The sequence below is a fragment of the Carassius carassius genome, chromosome 28 (genome assembly GCF_963082965.1).
Source record: "Carassius carassius chromosome 28, fCarCar2.1, whole genome shotgun sequence".
In the NCBI taxonomy this organism is placed as follows: domain Eukaryota; kingdom Metazoa; phylum Chordata; class Actinopteri; order Cypriniformes; family Cyprinidae; genus Carassius; species Carassius carassius.
Window position 1 is genome coordinate 2,424,866 of NC_081782.1, and position 18,044 is coordinate 2,442,909.

The 18,044-nt window shown below is 33.7% G+C and overlaps 1 protein-coding gene across 6 annotated transcripts in view; it reads left to right on the forward strand.

The window, feature by feature from the left end:
• Nucleotides 1–18,044, forward strand: part of LOC132107690 (glutamate receptor 4-like) — an 82,297-nt gene that overhangs the window by 9,337 nt on the left and 54,916 nt on the right. For all 6 annotated transcript variants that reach the window (XR_009424340.1, XM_059513842.1, XM_059513841.1 and 3 more), the window contains exon 3: nucleotides 5,775–6,014. Coding sequence is in view for 5 of the 6 variants with exons in the window: in XM_059513842.1 (XP_059369825.1) it covers nucleotides 5,775–6,014 (240 nt within the window). In the remaining variant the exon portion in view is untranslated. The remainder of the gene's footprint in view (nucleotides 1–5,774; nucleotides 6,015–18,044) is intronic.

An 18,044-nucleotide genomic window follows, 5' to 3' on the forward strand; every position in this document is an offset into this window, starting at 1 on the left:
TGGTTTGAACTCAGATCAAACAAATCTAAACATCAAACCAAATATGCTGATCAGAATCAGACTATATAACAAATACAGTAAATGTATTTGAGTCAGATATACAGCAACAAAACCAATCTGAGCTGAAGTCTTATAACAGTCTGATGATTATGACACAGAATGAAGGAGAGAGTTAGTGTGTGTAAAGGTCATCGCTGTGGGTCCCTTTAAATAGCACTCAGATAAATGCTCATCAATATTAACAATCCCTTCACGGCTCTGTCTCTTTCTGCCTGCCTCTCTCTATTTCCCATAACATGTCAGTGAGGCTCTAGACCCAGAGGTCGACCCTTGCTGTGACCTTTCTTCTTTCCTCAAACACACACACACACACACACAGTATGGCTCTGAATGGCAGCTGATAATGACGAGTCTGTATTTTTAGAGCTGAACTTTCCTTTAATTGAGCCTCAGTCAGGGGTGTGTGCAGGTGCTCATGTTGTTTCTGTATCTTATGTCCCAGTTCATTCCTTAAGATCAGATGTTTTCTACATTATATGTACCTGAAAGCCAATCAAATGACAGTTTCAAGTTTTCTGCATGAATATTTTGGGGTCTAAAATGAATACATTCCAGCTGGGATACTATGTTTACTGATTACATTCAGTTTACCGACATTCATTATTCATTAATCATTATATCAACATTAATTATTCAGAGTACCTGGAAAAACTAAGAAAAAAGAAGCCAGGAATTAGACACCTGAAATCTCATGAAAACATGTCCAGGGTTGTATTTCACCATTTAAAAAAATAAAAAATAAATACAATTCAAAGAAGAAGAAAATAGATTTTGTATGAAGACAGTATATCATATTATAAGGCTTCATTTATTTAAATAAATAGATAATAGTTGCATTTATATTGATGTATACATTTTAACTCAAAGAAATTACATTATTTCTTCAAATATTATATTTTTAAAAATATTTAATTGAAACTTTATGTAACCGTGCATACGTTAATACAGTAACTGAAATAGATAAATAGTTTATAGATATAACTAAAAATAACTAAGAAATAATATTCTTTTTAATAAAGTGTTTTTCATTTAAAAAAAATGAATGTAATTGTACATAAGTTGCAATACTTCACAAGTTAAATAGATACATTTTTATATTTATAAATAACATTAGCAATATTATTATTAGTGTTTAAATATTACATAAAATTATTCAATTTAAAATTTGTGTAATTGTATACACATTATACTTCACAATTTAAATAGATAGAGAGAGAGAAAGAGAGAGAATTATGCAAATTTCTCATAAACTGTCTGGATGCATTATAGTAATGTGAATTTAGGAGGAAATGTGCTTAATTGTCATGAAAACATTATCATGAAATTGTAGTTTCTTCATAAAACTGAATCGTTCTATAAATGTGATTTGACTGTCATTGGTTTGACTGACAGATGGAAACACACGCAGAGATGCAGCAGCCTGTAGCAATCAGGTACAGAGCTCGAACCCGTGTTTAGTGTGTCTCTGTCATCTCTCTCTCTCTGTGTGTGTGTGTGTGTGTGTGTGTGTGTGTGTGTGTGTGTGTGTGTGTGTGTGTGTGTGTGTGAGAGAGAGAGAGAGTGCATGTATATACTTGGTTACCTTGGGAACAAATAATGGCTGATTTGTTGCAGCAGAAATAGTTTGATGATTCATTCAGTTGAGAACCAATCAGAAGAGAGCTTTCTCTGTAACACACACACACACACACACACACATTCGGTTAAATACATGGTAAGAAAGTCAGTACCAAACACTTTATCAGTCACTCTGAGTTTTGAGAAGAACAGAAAACAATGCATTTATATCTAACAATCAACTTCAGGCCAAAACTAAAATAACTGTGTCAACATTTAATTAAGCAATAAGACCGAAGAGTTTTATGCTACTGTGTATTCACTCTTCTTGAGTTATAAGCCACTGTATTAATACTTCATGCTTTCTTTATGCATTTATGTCTCTCTCTCTCTTTGTGTGTCCATCTGTCTCTCGCTCCATGGCAATAAAAAGCTTATTCCATTAATGGAAACAACTTTATTGGCAGTCATTGTAAAGCCCCGTTGCCATGGTCCACGCTTGACTGACAGCTGCGTTGTCATGGTAACCAAAACAGCAAGTCACTTTGCTGAAAGCAGGATGATCATGATTTCTTCCTGAGCAGGAAATGTGTGTGTGTGTGTGTGTGTGTGTGTGTGTGTGTGTGTGTGTGTGTGTGTGTGTGTGTGTGTGTGTGTGTGTGTGTGTGTGTGTATGTGAAGAGCACAAAAGAACAGAGCCGACGTTACAACAGTGACTGTATTTTCAGATCTAAAACAAGACTCAGACTTGATTCATTTGGGGAAACACATGTACTATTTTTGCTTTATGCTGTGGACAAAATCTATTTTTTTTTCTGCATGCAAATTGCATTTACTAACCATAACCAACAACCTAATTCGCTGAACATTTCCGGTCACACTGACTGGTCACACTTCATTATGGTTACGCTGTACAATAAACATTAATTAGTGCATTATCTAATAATGAGCAATGCATTTGTTGCTATATTTAATAATCTTAGTTCATGTTAAAAAATGGTAGGATATACTGTATATCTGTAATGACGGTCCACTGAACGGCAAGTTGACTAGTTCAAACACTATGCTTGTGTTACACCAGTATTTATATCACATATCTATATCACATACTGTATCAGTCCATTATGCATATTTAAACATTACTAACGTGTGTACTGTACTTAGGCAGATTGTTTCTGTCTAGGTTAAAACACATGTCTGTCATATCAGATTTCTTAACCGGAGGGTCCCAAACCAACAAGTCACAGCCTTTTCTAATCAGGAACAACTATGAGAAATAAATAAATACATCATAAAATGCAATTAACCATTTAACTGTGCATTACAATAAATACACTTATAAACATTTTAAAGGGGGATTTATTTGGTATGTGTGTGTGTGTGTGTGACTATTATTATAGTTTAACATAATAATTCTGGTATAATAAATAATTCATGGTGTCCAGAATAAAAGTAGTGCATGGTGAGGTTGGCCGATCTTCTCTCTGAGGAGTGATGTGTGTTTGGGTAAATGTTAACTCAATCTGTTTGTGACCTGCAGACCCAGCGGCTGCTCCAGACTCTCTCTCCTCCTCTGTGTTGCTGATTAATAGCTCTGTTTCTATTAGAGTCCCATAGTGATTTTATTCAACTTAACTGTGTTTAGAGCACATGACAGTACCCATCAGCCCATTCACACACACACACACACACACACACAGACACAGTGTAAGGAAAGGGGAAGCTGGAATAGCTGAATTAATATAATAAATGGAGAGTCCACACATTTGAGCTCAATAATTTCTGTGGCTGAAGGTGATTTCAAACATTCATCAGAATATAAAAGACTGATAACGTGACGGAAGTGTGTGAGCGTGGGCCGACTAAAGGTCAGGTCAACTGGTGTGTTAAATTTAGACGGTTTAACAGGGTGACATCAGTGTTAGAGCATACTGAACTGAGTCTCATCACACCCCTGAAGCTTGTTAAAAACCACGTGCACATACACACACAAATGTACTCACACACACGAAAACACACTCATACACTCACACGACCACACACACATGCACATACACTCACGCACGCACACACAAATGTACTCACACACACGGAAACACACTCATACACTCACACGACCACACACACATGCACATATACACACACACACACAAATGTACTCCCACACACGGAAACACACTCATACACTCACACGACCACACACACATGCACATACACTCACGCACGCACAAGCACTCACAAATGTACTCACACACACAAATGTACTTACAAGCGCACACACACACTTAAAGACATGAGCCTCACACACCTCAAGGCTGTGTTAAAAAAGATCCCCCTTCTCTTTCCCCACAGGACGAGTGACTAAAACAGTCACAGAACACAAGAGTGTAAAAACGGCCTCTTTAACACAGAAACAGAGACATCTCTGATGCCACTGAAGTCGACATGAAACACTTCTCACAACTCATTTCACGCTGATGTAAATCTGAGAGAAACGAGACATGCAGATAATGTAGGATAAGATTTGCTTCTGTCCGGCAGGAATGGAAGTGATCGTAAAAAGTGAGCGTTAATATCAAAACAGTTTCTGATTGAATGAGTTGGGGAATGTAAGAAGGCTGACCACTGTTTTAAGATTGTTTGAAAGATGGAGCAAGTTATTACAACTAAAATTAAAACAAAAACTGGTGATATTAAAACAAAAGCTGATTAATAATAATAAAAAAAATATTATAAAAACGGTTATTTTAATTAAAATGATATTGTATTGTTTATTAACATCTTGACTGTTTATTTTAGTTATTTGATATTTTAGTTTTCTATTTTACATTTTTTTTCTATTTTAATTTTAACGTTAGTTAAAAAGTTTAAATTAATTAGATGTTGTTGTTTTTCCTCACTTTTTATATGTGTATGTAGTTTTCACAAATTATTGTCAATTAACATGTTGAATCAAACAAGAAATATTTACGTAGAAAATATTATTTTTTGTAAAATTGATTTGACACATTTCTCCAAACTCAGGTCACTGTTCTCAAAACAGTTAACACAGTTCATCTTAATACTTTAAATACTTTTCCTAAACAGACTCAACGTTGTCATTCATATCGTACAAATCATGCAAATCATTTTCTCAAAACTGTGCGCACAAAACTCTGAAATGTTTTCACAGTAGGTAATACAACCAACCAATCACAAATCACAATTTTTTATGTACCATTTGTCCAAATGCAACAAACAAAGCTCTGTAATTTGTCTTTTTTAAATCAAATGAACATGATGTATTATAGATACATCTCTAAACTGATAAATACTTGGTTAATCATACACTCAGTCACTCAAATATCAAAATAATAATAAAAGGGAAAGTAAACAAAGAGCAAGAACAAATATGCAAATAATACTAATAATAAAATATGTATGTGTGTGTGTACAGTTAAGATAAGTTTGTGTTTGGATGGCTGTGCTAATTGTTTTGAGTTGGTTTAAAATCAATGCATTGCATTGAAGAAAAGTGTCAAATATATTGAGAAAAACTGGTATTGGTCTGTCGATGAATCAGACACTAAATGATGACAGCACAAACTCTGATTATTTATATACTCTACAATAAATACTCAACAGGTCCTGCTGGATGCTTTTCACACAGATATTCATCTTTTTATCAACATTTTACAAACTCACCTGTACAGTACATAGAAGAAATTCTGCACAGGAACAGACTGTTTGATCCTACACTGAAACTAGAGTATGTCATTCATAGAAAGCTACAGAAAATGCAACGTTATAAACTTACATCAAAGAAATGATAGACAGTGTGTGTGTGTGTGTGTGTGTGTGTGTGATGCCTTTGAAGATTAAACACTGACTACTGAAGTCTCTCTCTTTCACTCGCGCTCAGGAAAACATGGACAAATGTGCTTATTATTGAACTTCAAACTCACAAAAACCTGTCATGAACATATTCATATTTAAAAATAAGTTCATTGTAAAGAAGAAGAAAATATATTTTGTACGAAGACAATTGGGGTGAAATATGAATTGGTGGAGTTTGTCTTTTCTTCTCCTTCTTTACTGTGTTATGCAGTATATTTTTGTGCAGTTACCGTATATGATAGTGAACTATCTCTCTCTCTCTCTCTGTCTCTCTTTCTCAGTTTGTTCACAGTACTCACGAGGAGTGTTTGCGATCTTCGGCCTGTACGATAAGCGTTCGGTGCACACTCTGACGTCGTTCTGCAGCGCGCTGCACATCTCTCTGGTGACGCCCAGTTTCCCCGCCGAGGGCGAGACGCAGTTCGTGCTTCAGCTGCGTCCATCGATCCGCGGCGCGTTACTGAGCCTCCTGGACCATTACGACTGGAGCCGCTTCATCTTCCTGTACGACACAGACAGAGGTCAGAAACACACACACTCGTCCGTCAGCAAGTTATCAGAGCTGCAATTACATTTAATACCAATGATATTAAAATAAAACCTAATTCTAATAATGTTAATAACAGATCATGATAGCATCAGTTTTTTAAATTCATATAATATTTATTGATTTATTTATATTTTAATGTTAATGTTAAAGTTATAATAAATAGAATTAATGTGATTTTGTTTTTTTTCTCACTTTTATTTTTTAAATATGCGTATATATATATATATATATTAGTGCTGTCAAATGATTAATGCATCCAAAATAAAAGTTTTTGATTACATAATATGTGTTTTCTGTGTATATTTATTATGTTTATATAAAAATACACATGCCACATATATTTAGAAAATATTTATGTGTATTTATGTCTATATTTACATTTATTCATTTAGCAGACGCTTTTATCCAAAGCTGAGGACAGTGGAAGCAATCAAAAACAACAAAAAGAGCAATGGTATATAAGTGCTATAACAAGTCTCATTTAGGTTAACACAGTACACCTAGCATGGGATTTTAAATAATATAATAAATAAAGAGAAAAGAAAACAGATAGAACAGAAAAAGAATAGAGCAAGCTAGTGTTAGAGGTCTTTATATATATATATCACACACACACACACACACACACACACACACACTCATTAATTTATATTAGTTTATATTAATATAAATTATTTTTCTTAAATATATACATGAATTTGTTTGTTTATATATATAAATAGTAAACAGCACATGCATTTATTATGTAAACAAAAACTTGTATTTTGGATGTGATTAATCTAATATTTATCTAATATATACTCCTATATATACATCATATATAATAGTATTTTATTCAACACGCCAGTAATCTTTTTGATTTACTATATACTGTATACAACATATAAAATATTGCATTTTTAGCGTACTTAAAATAATAAGGTTAAGTTGTTTTGATATCAATTATTTCATTTAAAAAAATATATGGTTTTAATTTTCATTAGTTTTAGTTCAAAATCTAGGTAACTAATTTACTTTTAATGAGTATTACTTTTAGATTAGACTTTTGAATTCAATTCAATTGTTGAATTACTAAACTCAACAGGTCTTGGTTATCACACATGAAGAGTCATTTTTGGGTTGTTTATATGCTTTCTGGTGTCTCAGTTTAATGATCTGTTTGTTTGAGCGGCCCGACATGTCAACTTCTGACCAGTCTTTGTAAACAGAGTGCAGAGATGAATGAGCACGAGTGTTACAGAAAACCTTTAGGGAAGGATCATTAATTCTGCAGTTCGGTTTGCTGTACAATTCAAATGTAAACCATTTTAGACAGAAAAGTTGGAAAACAGCCATGACAGAAACAAAAGTAACATTAAGAGCTTGAAAAACTTAAAAACATACCTTGTGTTTGTGTTTGATTCAGGGTCAATACTGAAATATCCAGCATGTGTAGGGAAAAACTGAGGGAAGAGAGTAATTTAAATGATGTTACACATTCAGGGATATTCTTATTAAAAAAAAAAGGTAATTGAAATAAAATAAATTAAATTAAAATTAATTAATTAATATATATATATATATATATATATATATATATATATATATATATATATATATACATAAAATAATAAAAATAAACTGACAAAATGACAAAAAAATGGAATATAAATTAAATATAAATATAAATTAAAATATAAAAAGCTAAATATGAATAAAAATAATAGCAATAAATAATTCAAAGATAAAATATTAAATACAAAATTATGATTTTTTTTTTATTATATAATTTATGTTAATAAATTATATTTATAAATTCAATTATGAAATGATGCCTTGGCAACTACCTGAAATAAGTTTCAGTTGAAGCACTTAAATTACTAACTGGAAACTGAAATAAAAATAAATGAAGTATAATTTGTAGTATATATAAAAAAAAAATGAAATTATAACAAAATTATAAAAAATGTAAAAAAAACTCAGAAAAATGAAAAAAATAAAATCAATTCAAAAGATGAATAAAATCTTTAAAAGCATATAATACTAAAATAACACTCGATACATTACAGTACACACTAAGAATGGATGGTTGACCAATCAACGAGTTGTTGAACAAATGACTAGTCAACAGGGAGGTTAACTAGTGCCAACTTCTCATACAGTGTTTCAGCAATTATTTACAATAACGGCTCATTTTGTGAGTCAACAGCAGCAATTTTGATTCGTCACCAATATCATATTTCACACATAAACAATTTATCTTTTTTTTTTCATTTTGATATTTTATGGAACGACGCCAGATTGTTGTTGCACATATCAGAAACATGAATGTATAAAAGACAGACTGCTAAACATGATTATACTTAAGCTTCAGTGGAATCTGCACAAACAGGCACGTTTGTAAGTTGGCGTTGGTGTTGGAGTCACAGCTGCCGTCTAATTCTCTCGCCTGGCATCATGGGAGCCCTGCAGTGAGGCGAGACCCATGAGTGTGTGTGTGTGTGTGTGTGTGTGTGTCAGGCAGGCCGCTCTCCAGAAGAGAATTTCTCTATATGATTTGCTCGGTCGCTCCTGCCTGCTGTCGGTCAGCGGAGCATTATCTGCTCCTCATGGAGCCCAGAGCGACGCCAATCATCCAGTCATCCGTGATCTCCTGCTTACAGGCCAGAAAGAGAAGCATCCGCCTTCTTCCCTCATCTTCATTTTCTTCATTTCTTCCCTCCCTTAATAAGTGCTGATGTTTGAATCTGACCGCTAGTCTCTTGAGCCGCTTCATCCCAGCCTGCATTGAGTCCATGGACCACACGGCGTGTTCTTCCATCAGTTTTGCCTTTTCCTTCTGTTTTGAAGTGGAAGGAAATATATTACTGGAAAACTGGCATCAAAATAAACCTAAATAGTAATGTAAGCATAAAAAAATGAAGCAACTAAAATTAAAGAATCACAAAACCAGAAAAAAATTTAAATTTTTTGAAAATTTTATAAATAAGCTTTTCATTGATGTATGGTTTATTTGTCTGAGATACAACTATTTGAAAATCTGGAATCTGAGGGAGCAAAAAAATCTAAATATTGAGAAAATCATCTTTAGAGTTGTCTAAATGAAGTTCTCAGCAATGCATATTACTAATCAAAAATAAAGTTTTAATATATTTACCATAGGAAATTTACAAAATATCTTCATGGAACATATTCTTTACTTTATATCCTAATGATTTTTGGCATAAAAGAAAAATCGATTACAACCCGAATTCCGGAAAAGTTGGGACGTTTTTTAAATTTTAATAAAATGAAAACTAAAGGAATTTCAAATCACATGAGCCAATATTTTATTCACAATAGAACATAGATAACGTAGCAAATGTTTAAACTGAGAAATTTTACACTTTTATCCACTTAATTAGCTCATTTAAAATTTAATGCCTGCTACAGGTCTCAAAAAAGTTGGCACGGGGGCAACAAATGGCTAAAAAAGCAAGCAGTTTTGAAAAGATTCAGCTGGGAGAACATCTAGTGATTAATTAAGTTAATTGATATCAGGTCTGTAACATGATTAGCTATAAAAGCTTTGTCTTAGAGAAGCAGAGTCTCTCAGAAGTAAAGATGGGCAGAGGCTCTCCAATCTGTGAAAGACTGCGTAAAGAAATTGTGGAAAACTTTAAAAACAATGTTCCTCTACGTCAAATTGCAAAGGCTTTGCAAATCTCATCATCTACAGTGCATAACATCATCAAAAGATTCAGAGAAACTGGAGAAATCTCTGTGCGTAAGGGACAAGGCCGGAGACCTTTATTGGATGCCCGTGGTCTTCGGGCTCTCAGACGACACTGCATCACTCATCGGCATGATTGTGTCAATGACATTACTAAATGGGCCCAGGAATACTTTCAGAAACCACTGTCGGTAAACACAATCCGCCGTGCCATCAGCAGATGCCAACTAAAGCTCTATCATGCAAAAAGGAAGCCATATGTGAACATGGTCCAGAAGCGCCGTCGTGTCCTGTGGGCCAAGGCTCATTTAAAATGGACTATTTCAAAGTGGAATAGTGTTTTATGGTCAGACGAGTCCAAATTTGACATTCTTGTTGGAAATCACGGACGCCTTGTCCTCCGGGCTAAAGAGGAGGGAGACCTTCCAGCATGTTATCAGCGTTCAGTTCAAAAGCCAGCATCTCTGATGGTATGGGGGTGCATAAGTGCATACGGTATGGGCAGCTTGCATGTTTTGGAAGGCTCTGTGAATGCTGAAAGGTATATAAAGGTTTTAGAGCAACATATGCTTCCCTCCAAACAACGTCTATTTCAGGGAAGGCCTTGTTTATTTCAGCAGGACAATGCAAAACCACATACTGCAGCTATAACAACAGCATGGCTTCGTCGTAGAAGAGTCCGGGTGCTAACCTGGCCTGCCTGCAGTCCAGATCTTTCACCTATAGAGAACATTTGGCGCATCATTAAACGAAAAATAAGTCAAAGACGACCACGAACTCTTCAGCAGCTGGAAATCTATATAAGGCAAGAATGGGACCAAATTCCAACAGCAAAACTCCAGCAACTCATAGCCTCAATGCCCAGACGTCTTCAAACTGTTTTGAAAAGAAAAGGAGATGCTACACCATGGTAAACATGCCCCGTCCCAACTATTTTGAGACCTGTAGCAGAAATCAAAATTGAAATGAGCATTTTGTGCATTTTAGTAGAAATCATTTTGTGCATAAAATTGTAAACTTTCTCAGTTTAAACATTTGCTATGTTATCTATGTTCTATTGTGAATAAAATATTGGCTCATGTGATTTGAAAGTCTTTTAGTTTTCATTTTATTAAAATTTAAAAAACGTCCCAACTTTTCCGGAATTCGGGTTGTATATTGACACATGCAATGTTTTTTTTTGCTATTGCTACAAATATACCCCAGAGACTTAAAACTGGTTTTGTGCTTTAGGATAACTTTTAGATTACTTAATGAATATGAATAAAAATAATATGAATAATTAATACTAAAACAATATATAGAGAGAGACTTAAAGTACACAAAAATTAAAAATGACTAAAATAAGTTTAAGCTGAAGCATTAAAATTATTAACTGTATGACCGTAAAAGTAAGCACATGAGGAAGAAGGCAATTCAAACAATCTTTTAATAGAAATCCATAAACGAACAGGTATTCCAACATAAGACACAAGCGCATCAAAGCAACATTAATAACTGGCGGAAACTGAACAGAAATAAGGACTATTTATACTAAAGCAAGAGAGGGACTAATGACTCAAGAGAACGAACACAGGTGAACATGAGGAACTAATCTGGAAACTAGGTCTAAGAAAGACTAAGGCAGGAGAACAGGAACACAAAATCCATATTTGTGACAAAAATTAATTCAACCTATATGTAGTAATATAAAAAAAAGGAATAAAAATGACAAAATTATTAAATGTAAAATGAAAAAAATAACAATTATAGAAAATATAATATAGAAAATATATACAAAATAATAATAAAATAATAGTAATAAATACCAAAATAAATACATTTCCCAAATAATAATATTAAAAAAGTAATACAAATGACAAAAGAATTTAAAAATGTAAAATAAAAGATCAAATTAAATAAAATGTATATAAAATGCAATATAAATGTAAAGCTTTAATATATAAAATAATAATATAAAACAAAATCAATTCAAAATATTAATATAAACTATAAAAGTATATAAATAATACTTAAATAACACTCCACACTTCACAGTACAAACTAAAGATTGTCCAGGACAGTCAATAACCAGCTCTCTAACAAACAACTGGTGGATTGGGGAGGTTAACTAGTGCAAACTTCTCAGAAGGTTTTCCAGCAAGTATTTACTAAAACTGGGCTATTATTTACCATTTGATTCCAAACATGGATACTTTATTTAATAATTAACATTGTGATTCATAAGCGCTATTCTGATCTTGTCTTGTGAGCTGCTTTGTCCTCAGCTGGCATTGATTCCAAGGACGATGCAGCAGATTTTGCCTTTGTCCTTGTGTTTTAGTTGATTCCCTGAGCGCTGAGGAGGTTTATCAGACTCACAGACACTGGGCTTGACCTCACACCTCTCAACAGATCTGCATTGCGGATCCTTTGGCTAAAACGTCTGCGACTGCTCGCTCACACATGATCCCAGGGGAAAGTCTGGCTTATGTTCAGAGGGGTGAAGTACTTGGGTAAATGTAACTAATTATTGTATTTAAGTATCTTTTTTGGTACTTTGTAGTTGTACCGAATACCAAAGATATAAGCAACTTTACTCTTTACTTCACTTCTCATTTTTAAATGAGAATCTACTCTGTACTCCATTACATTTGGAATGAGTGTTTCAGTTACACATTACATTTTGCATGGCACCTAGCTTTTCTGAAACAGTTTATTTATTCTACAAAAGATGTGATATTGCCAACTACAGGGCACTGGAAGTACTATATCTTGTGCATTTTTCCCTTACCAAAACTTGCCTTTTTTGAAGGATATTGTTTTTTGTTTTTGCAATTTTGAGGCGTTCAGTTTTATGTTGGTTTCAGAAAATAAGCGTGATTGTTTTTTTGTGTGTGTTTTCTGTGTTTTGACTTGGACTTTTATGACACTTCATTTCTCCTGTGGTGCTTGTAGTCAGTTTATATCTTATCTTATCTGTATCTTAGCTTAGCTTGTTAGCCTCCTGTATACTGTATATACAGCCCTAGTGTTTCTTTAGTTCTTTGTGAGTTTGTTGAATGTAATGGTTGTCTATTTGCCCGTCCTTCTGTTCTTTGTTCCCTGTGGTTTTTGGCTTATTGTTTGTTCTACCTTTTCCATGAAATGTCTGCACACAGATCCTTGCCTCTGCCTGTTTCCTCAGCTTCTCCACAATGTTACAGTTGTTGACTGCCATGTCTCTTTAATTTGTGCCTATATTTAGTAAAGTTCAAGTAAAATACTTAAGTACTGTTAAAATCTTAAAATTTTACTCATACTGTAGCTGACTTCTGACATGTAAAACAACCAGTCACAAGTTTGTCTTGCAATTTGACTTAAAAAAAAAAGCTAAAAAGCATTTCTACAGAAAACAGAGGAGAAATAATCAGATCAAAACACATGTAGATCAAGTGTGTGTGATATTGACAAAAAATAAATAATAATAATAATAAAATCTAAATATTGACATTGTCAATTGTCAAAATTGTCAATGACATTGTCAAAATTTGACAATATTTTGCAGTTACAGAAAATAAAGTTTCATGTTTGCCATCTTAAACTAATTTCCAGAAGTATTTTACCTTTATAACATAATTTACTTTATTTGATGTGTGCATAATATTTTGATTTTGATCAAATTAATATAATCAATAAATTAAGTTAATTTATTAAGATTAATAAGACAATATATTCTGTTACCAAATAGCATTATATCAGTATGAATAAAATACATTTTTGCATTGCAAAAGAGGCACTGCAATTACAGCTACATAAACAATTCTATGAGAAATTAATATTTTGCATATTGAAATATATATATTTTTTAAATTATAAAATGAAATGATAATTTAAGTAAGCCATTGAAGTCATTTATTCAACCAATTCATTCTAACTGGACCCTGCTGATTCATTCAGAAAAAAAATGTTTCATAAATAATATGAATCCTAAAATATAATTTTATTTTAACAAGAAAGGATACTTTAAATGAATAAGTCATTGTAGTCATTTATTCAACCAATTTCTTCTAAAGTCTGATTCATTCAGATTAATGTTTTAAAATAATACTTTGAATATTGAAACTAAATGATCATTTAAATATGAAATTAAAACTGGGTGGCGAGTCACTGTCTTAATGAGTGAGTCATTTATTCAACCGATTCATTTAAACAGCTGATTCATTCAAGAACTGTATTTATTAATGGATCATTGAATCATTGATCCATCAAATGAGTGATTCATTCAAGAACAAAGCAAGTAACAATATTTGAAGAGTTCATTAACAAAAACAGACAACTATGTTTTTAACAATTTTCAGAAATCATATTTTTTATTGAGCATTCCAATTATTCTCAATCAAACTGCAGTTGGGTTATTCTGATTATAAAAAAGTAACTACAAAATACATCTAACTAACACAATAAAACACAATAAAAACATGATAACATGAGTTATCTGTTTTTGCAAATAACTCTTTGTTTATGAATGGATGATTCAATTTGATTCATTCAAATAGATGATTTATTCAAGAAGGAAGCTCTAGGGATTGTTTTTATGAATGGATATTTCAATCAATGATTCGCTCAAAGGCAATTGATTCAGATACAAAAAAAAAGTTTCGCTCAAAGACGCACAAACGACTGATTTGTATCTTTAAATGATTTAAAGCCAAAAAGTGCTAAAGACAAGTCCAGACATCAGTTTACATTTACATTTACATTTATTCATTTAGCAAACGCTTTTATCCAAAGCGACTTAAAGATGAGGACAGTGGAAGCAATCAAAAACAACAAAAAGAGCAATGATATATAAGTGCTATAACAAGTCTCAGTTAGGTTAACACAGTACACGTAGCATGGGATTTTAAATAATATAATAAATAAAGAGAAAACAGATAGAACAGTAAAAGAATAGAGCAAGCTAGTGTTAGAGGTCTTTACACATACACACACACACACATACAATTGCATAATTAATGAAAAGAAAATAGAATATAAAAAGATTAGAAAGGTAGTTAGATTTTTTTTTAAGAATAGAATTAGAATAGTGAGTGTTAAAGTTAGAGGGTCAAATAAAGATGGAAGAGATGTGTTTTAAGCCGATTCTTGAAGATGGCTAAGGACTCAGCTGCTCGGATTGAGTTGGGAGGGTCATTCCACCAGGAGGGAACATTTAATTTAAAAGTCTGTAAAAGTGACTTTGTGCTTCTTTGGGATGGCACAATCAAGCGACGTTCACTTGCAGAACGCAAGCTTCTAGAGGGTACATAAGTCTGAGGTAACACATTTAGGTAAATGGGTGCAGAGCCAGTGGTAGTTTTGTAGGCAAACATCAATGCTTGAATTTTATATGAGCAGCTATTGGAAGCCACTGCAAATTGATAAACAGAGGTGTGACATGTGTTCTTTTTGGCTCATTAAAAATTAATCTTGCTGCCGCGTTCTGAATTAATTGTAACGGTTTGATAGAATTGGCTGGAAGACCTGCTGAGAGGGCATTGCAATAGTCCAGCCTGGACAGAACAAGAGCTTGAACAAGGAGTTGTGCAGCATGTTTCGAAAGAAAGGAGTTGATCTTCTTGATGTTAAATAAAGTAAATCTGCAGGATCGGACAGTTTTAGCAATGTGGTCTGAGAAAGTCAGCTTATCATCAATCATAACTCCAAGGCTTCTAGCTGTTTTTGAAGGAGTTATGGTTGATGTGCCTAACTTGATGGTGAAATTGTGATGAAACGATGGGTTTGCTGGAATCACAAGCAGTTCTGTCTTGGCAAGGTTGAGTTGAAGGTGATGGTCCATCATCCAGGAAGAAATGTCTGTTAGACAAGCTGAGATGCGAATAGCTACCGTCGGATCATCAGGATGGAATGAGAGGTAGAGTTGAGTGTCATCAGCATAGCAGTGGTATGAAAAGCCATGTTTCTGAATGACAGAACCTAATGATGCCATGTAGACAGAGAAGAGAAGTGGTCCAAGAACTGAGCCCTGAGGCACCCCAGTAGTTAGATGTTGTGACTTGGACACCTCACTTCTCCAAGATACTTTGAAGGACCTATCTGATAGGTAAGACTCAAACCATTGAAGTGTGGTTCCTGAGATGCCTTTTGCCAGTAGGGTTGATAGGAGGATCTGGTGGTTAACTGTGTCAAAAGCAGCGGACAGATCAAGCAGGATAAGCACTGAAGATTTGGATTCCGCTCTTTCCAGTCTTCAACAACTGAGAGCAAGGCAGTCTCAGTTGAATGTCCACTTCTGAAGCCAGATTGGTTGCTGTCAAGGAGGTTGTTGTGTGTGAGTAATGTAGAGACTTGGTTGAACACAGCTCGTTCAAGTGTTTTTGTAATGAAAGGAAGAAGTTAATCATAATATCGACTCACTTGTCTTGTTTAACCACACTGAATTATTAAATTGAGCTCTGTAGACTGATCATTTATTTGGGGGATATATATATATCTTAATGTTGGTCATTGAAAAATTCAATAATTTTTTTAACGTGTAAAATTGACTTACATTCCCCCCCTTGTGATAGTCGCTCTGCTCTTCAGTGTGTATCACTGCTAGCTAGCGTCCATTGGTTAGTGTGTTTCTGTTACAGCAGTGCTGGAATCCGCTGGGCTCGCTAATGTTAACAGCACAGTTGAAGATCTCCACTTCTGCTGGCACGCTCACTTCAGCCGAGAAACAGACCATCTGGCGGTCTGGACCGGACTAAGCCATCGGGTCCAGTGCTAAAGTACTGCATATGGCTCACTATTAAGAATAAAAAAATTACATTTATGCATTTAGCAGACGCTTTAATCCAAAGCAACTTACAGTGCATTCAGGCTATCAATTTTTACCTATCATGTGTTCAATCATGTATGAGAAAAAAGTATGAGACAGTATGTAGTATGATATGCTAAACATTTTAACTGTAGTATGCCACCAACATGCATGTTTAAAGTGAGCGACACAGTTATTAACAATTTGTTAAATAAATAAATAAATAGTTTATGAGACATCATGTAGTATGAAACTGGGGTAATTTGACTTTGAATAATAATAATAATAATTATTATTATTATTATTATTGTTATAAAAATAGTTTTTGAAATTTAAGGTGCCAAAACTTAGTTTTTAATTATTTCACTCTTCAGAGATATATTCAGACTTTTTTTTATATACATACATAAACATAAAAAATTTAATTGGAAAAGTGTGTTAAAATGAAAAATAATCAGAAAAATAAAATGCTGTTCTACATTTTTTTTCTATTGTAGAAATATGTCACATTATGGGACAAAATTACATATTCATGTAGCCTTTGAAGTATTCAGTGTATTCAAAATTGTACAATGTTTAAAAAAAAACACTGAACTAATTTTATTTAAATGTTTTCAAATATTTACACATTTACATTTTGCTAAATTACAAAACTACACTCAGCACTAAATTATTTGAGCCATTTTGCTAACTGATAAAATTTTGAAATATTAAATATTCAGTATTTTTTTTTACATTTTTAAATATTTACATATTGAAAAAAACATATATTTAAAGATGTATTATAAAATATATTTTGAGTCATTTTGCGAACTGACACAGAGTTTCTCCGAACTCTTGCCTTTTGAAGACTCTCATGCACCGTGCTTTGGTTGAACCTTTGCATGTAGTTGCACATCACATGTCTATACATTCACACAGTGTGTTTGAAAAGCAGCAGGTCTAGTGTGTGTTTACACACGGAGCGAAAGGCAAGCGTCCGTCCGTCCATCCGTTCTGTCAGTTTGTGTACAGAGGATTCTCCAGCTCTCTGCTGCCAGTCTGTGTTTACTCACAGGACAGCTGGTGCCATTTCATTATTGTGTGTGTGTGTGTGTGTGTGTGTGTGTGTGAGCTCACGGTCATCTGTGGTTTGTCTGTGTTGTGGTTTGTGTCATATCAGTTGTTCTGAACCTGCTCACACACAGACACACACACAGAGGCGCATTGGTTGTTGCATTTGTCCTGATGTCCAAAGTCCTGCGGTGTGACTAAGGACCAATTTAAAGGACATCTGTTGCTCTTGGCTGACATAACTGGCACACTGATGCAGAATACACACGAGACGCTTGGACAGAGCGCAAACACACACCTGTAGAAACACACACACACACACACACACACACAGAGAGAGTCTGGAAAGGTGAATGTGGCTTCCTACTTTTTTAGTATTGACATAAAATTAATTTAGTTTTTCATACATTGGCAGAGATAATGGATTCAGTGTTATTTAAGTATCATCAAGGTACTATTAGTTTTTATTCTAATTCATTTCTTATTCATTTTTA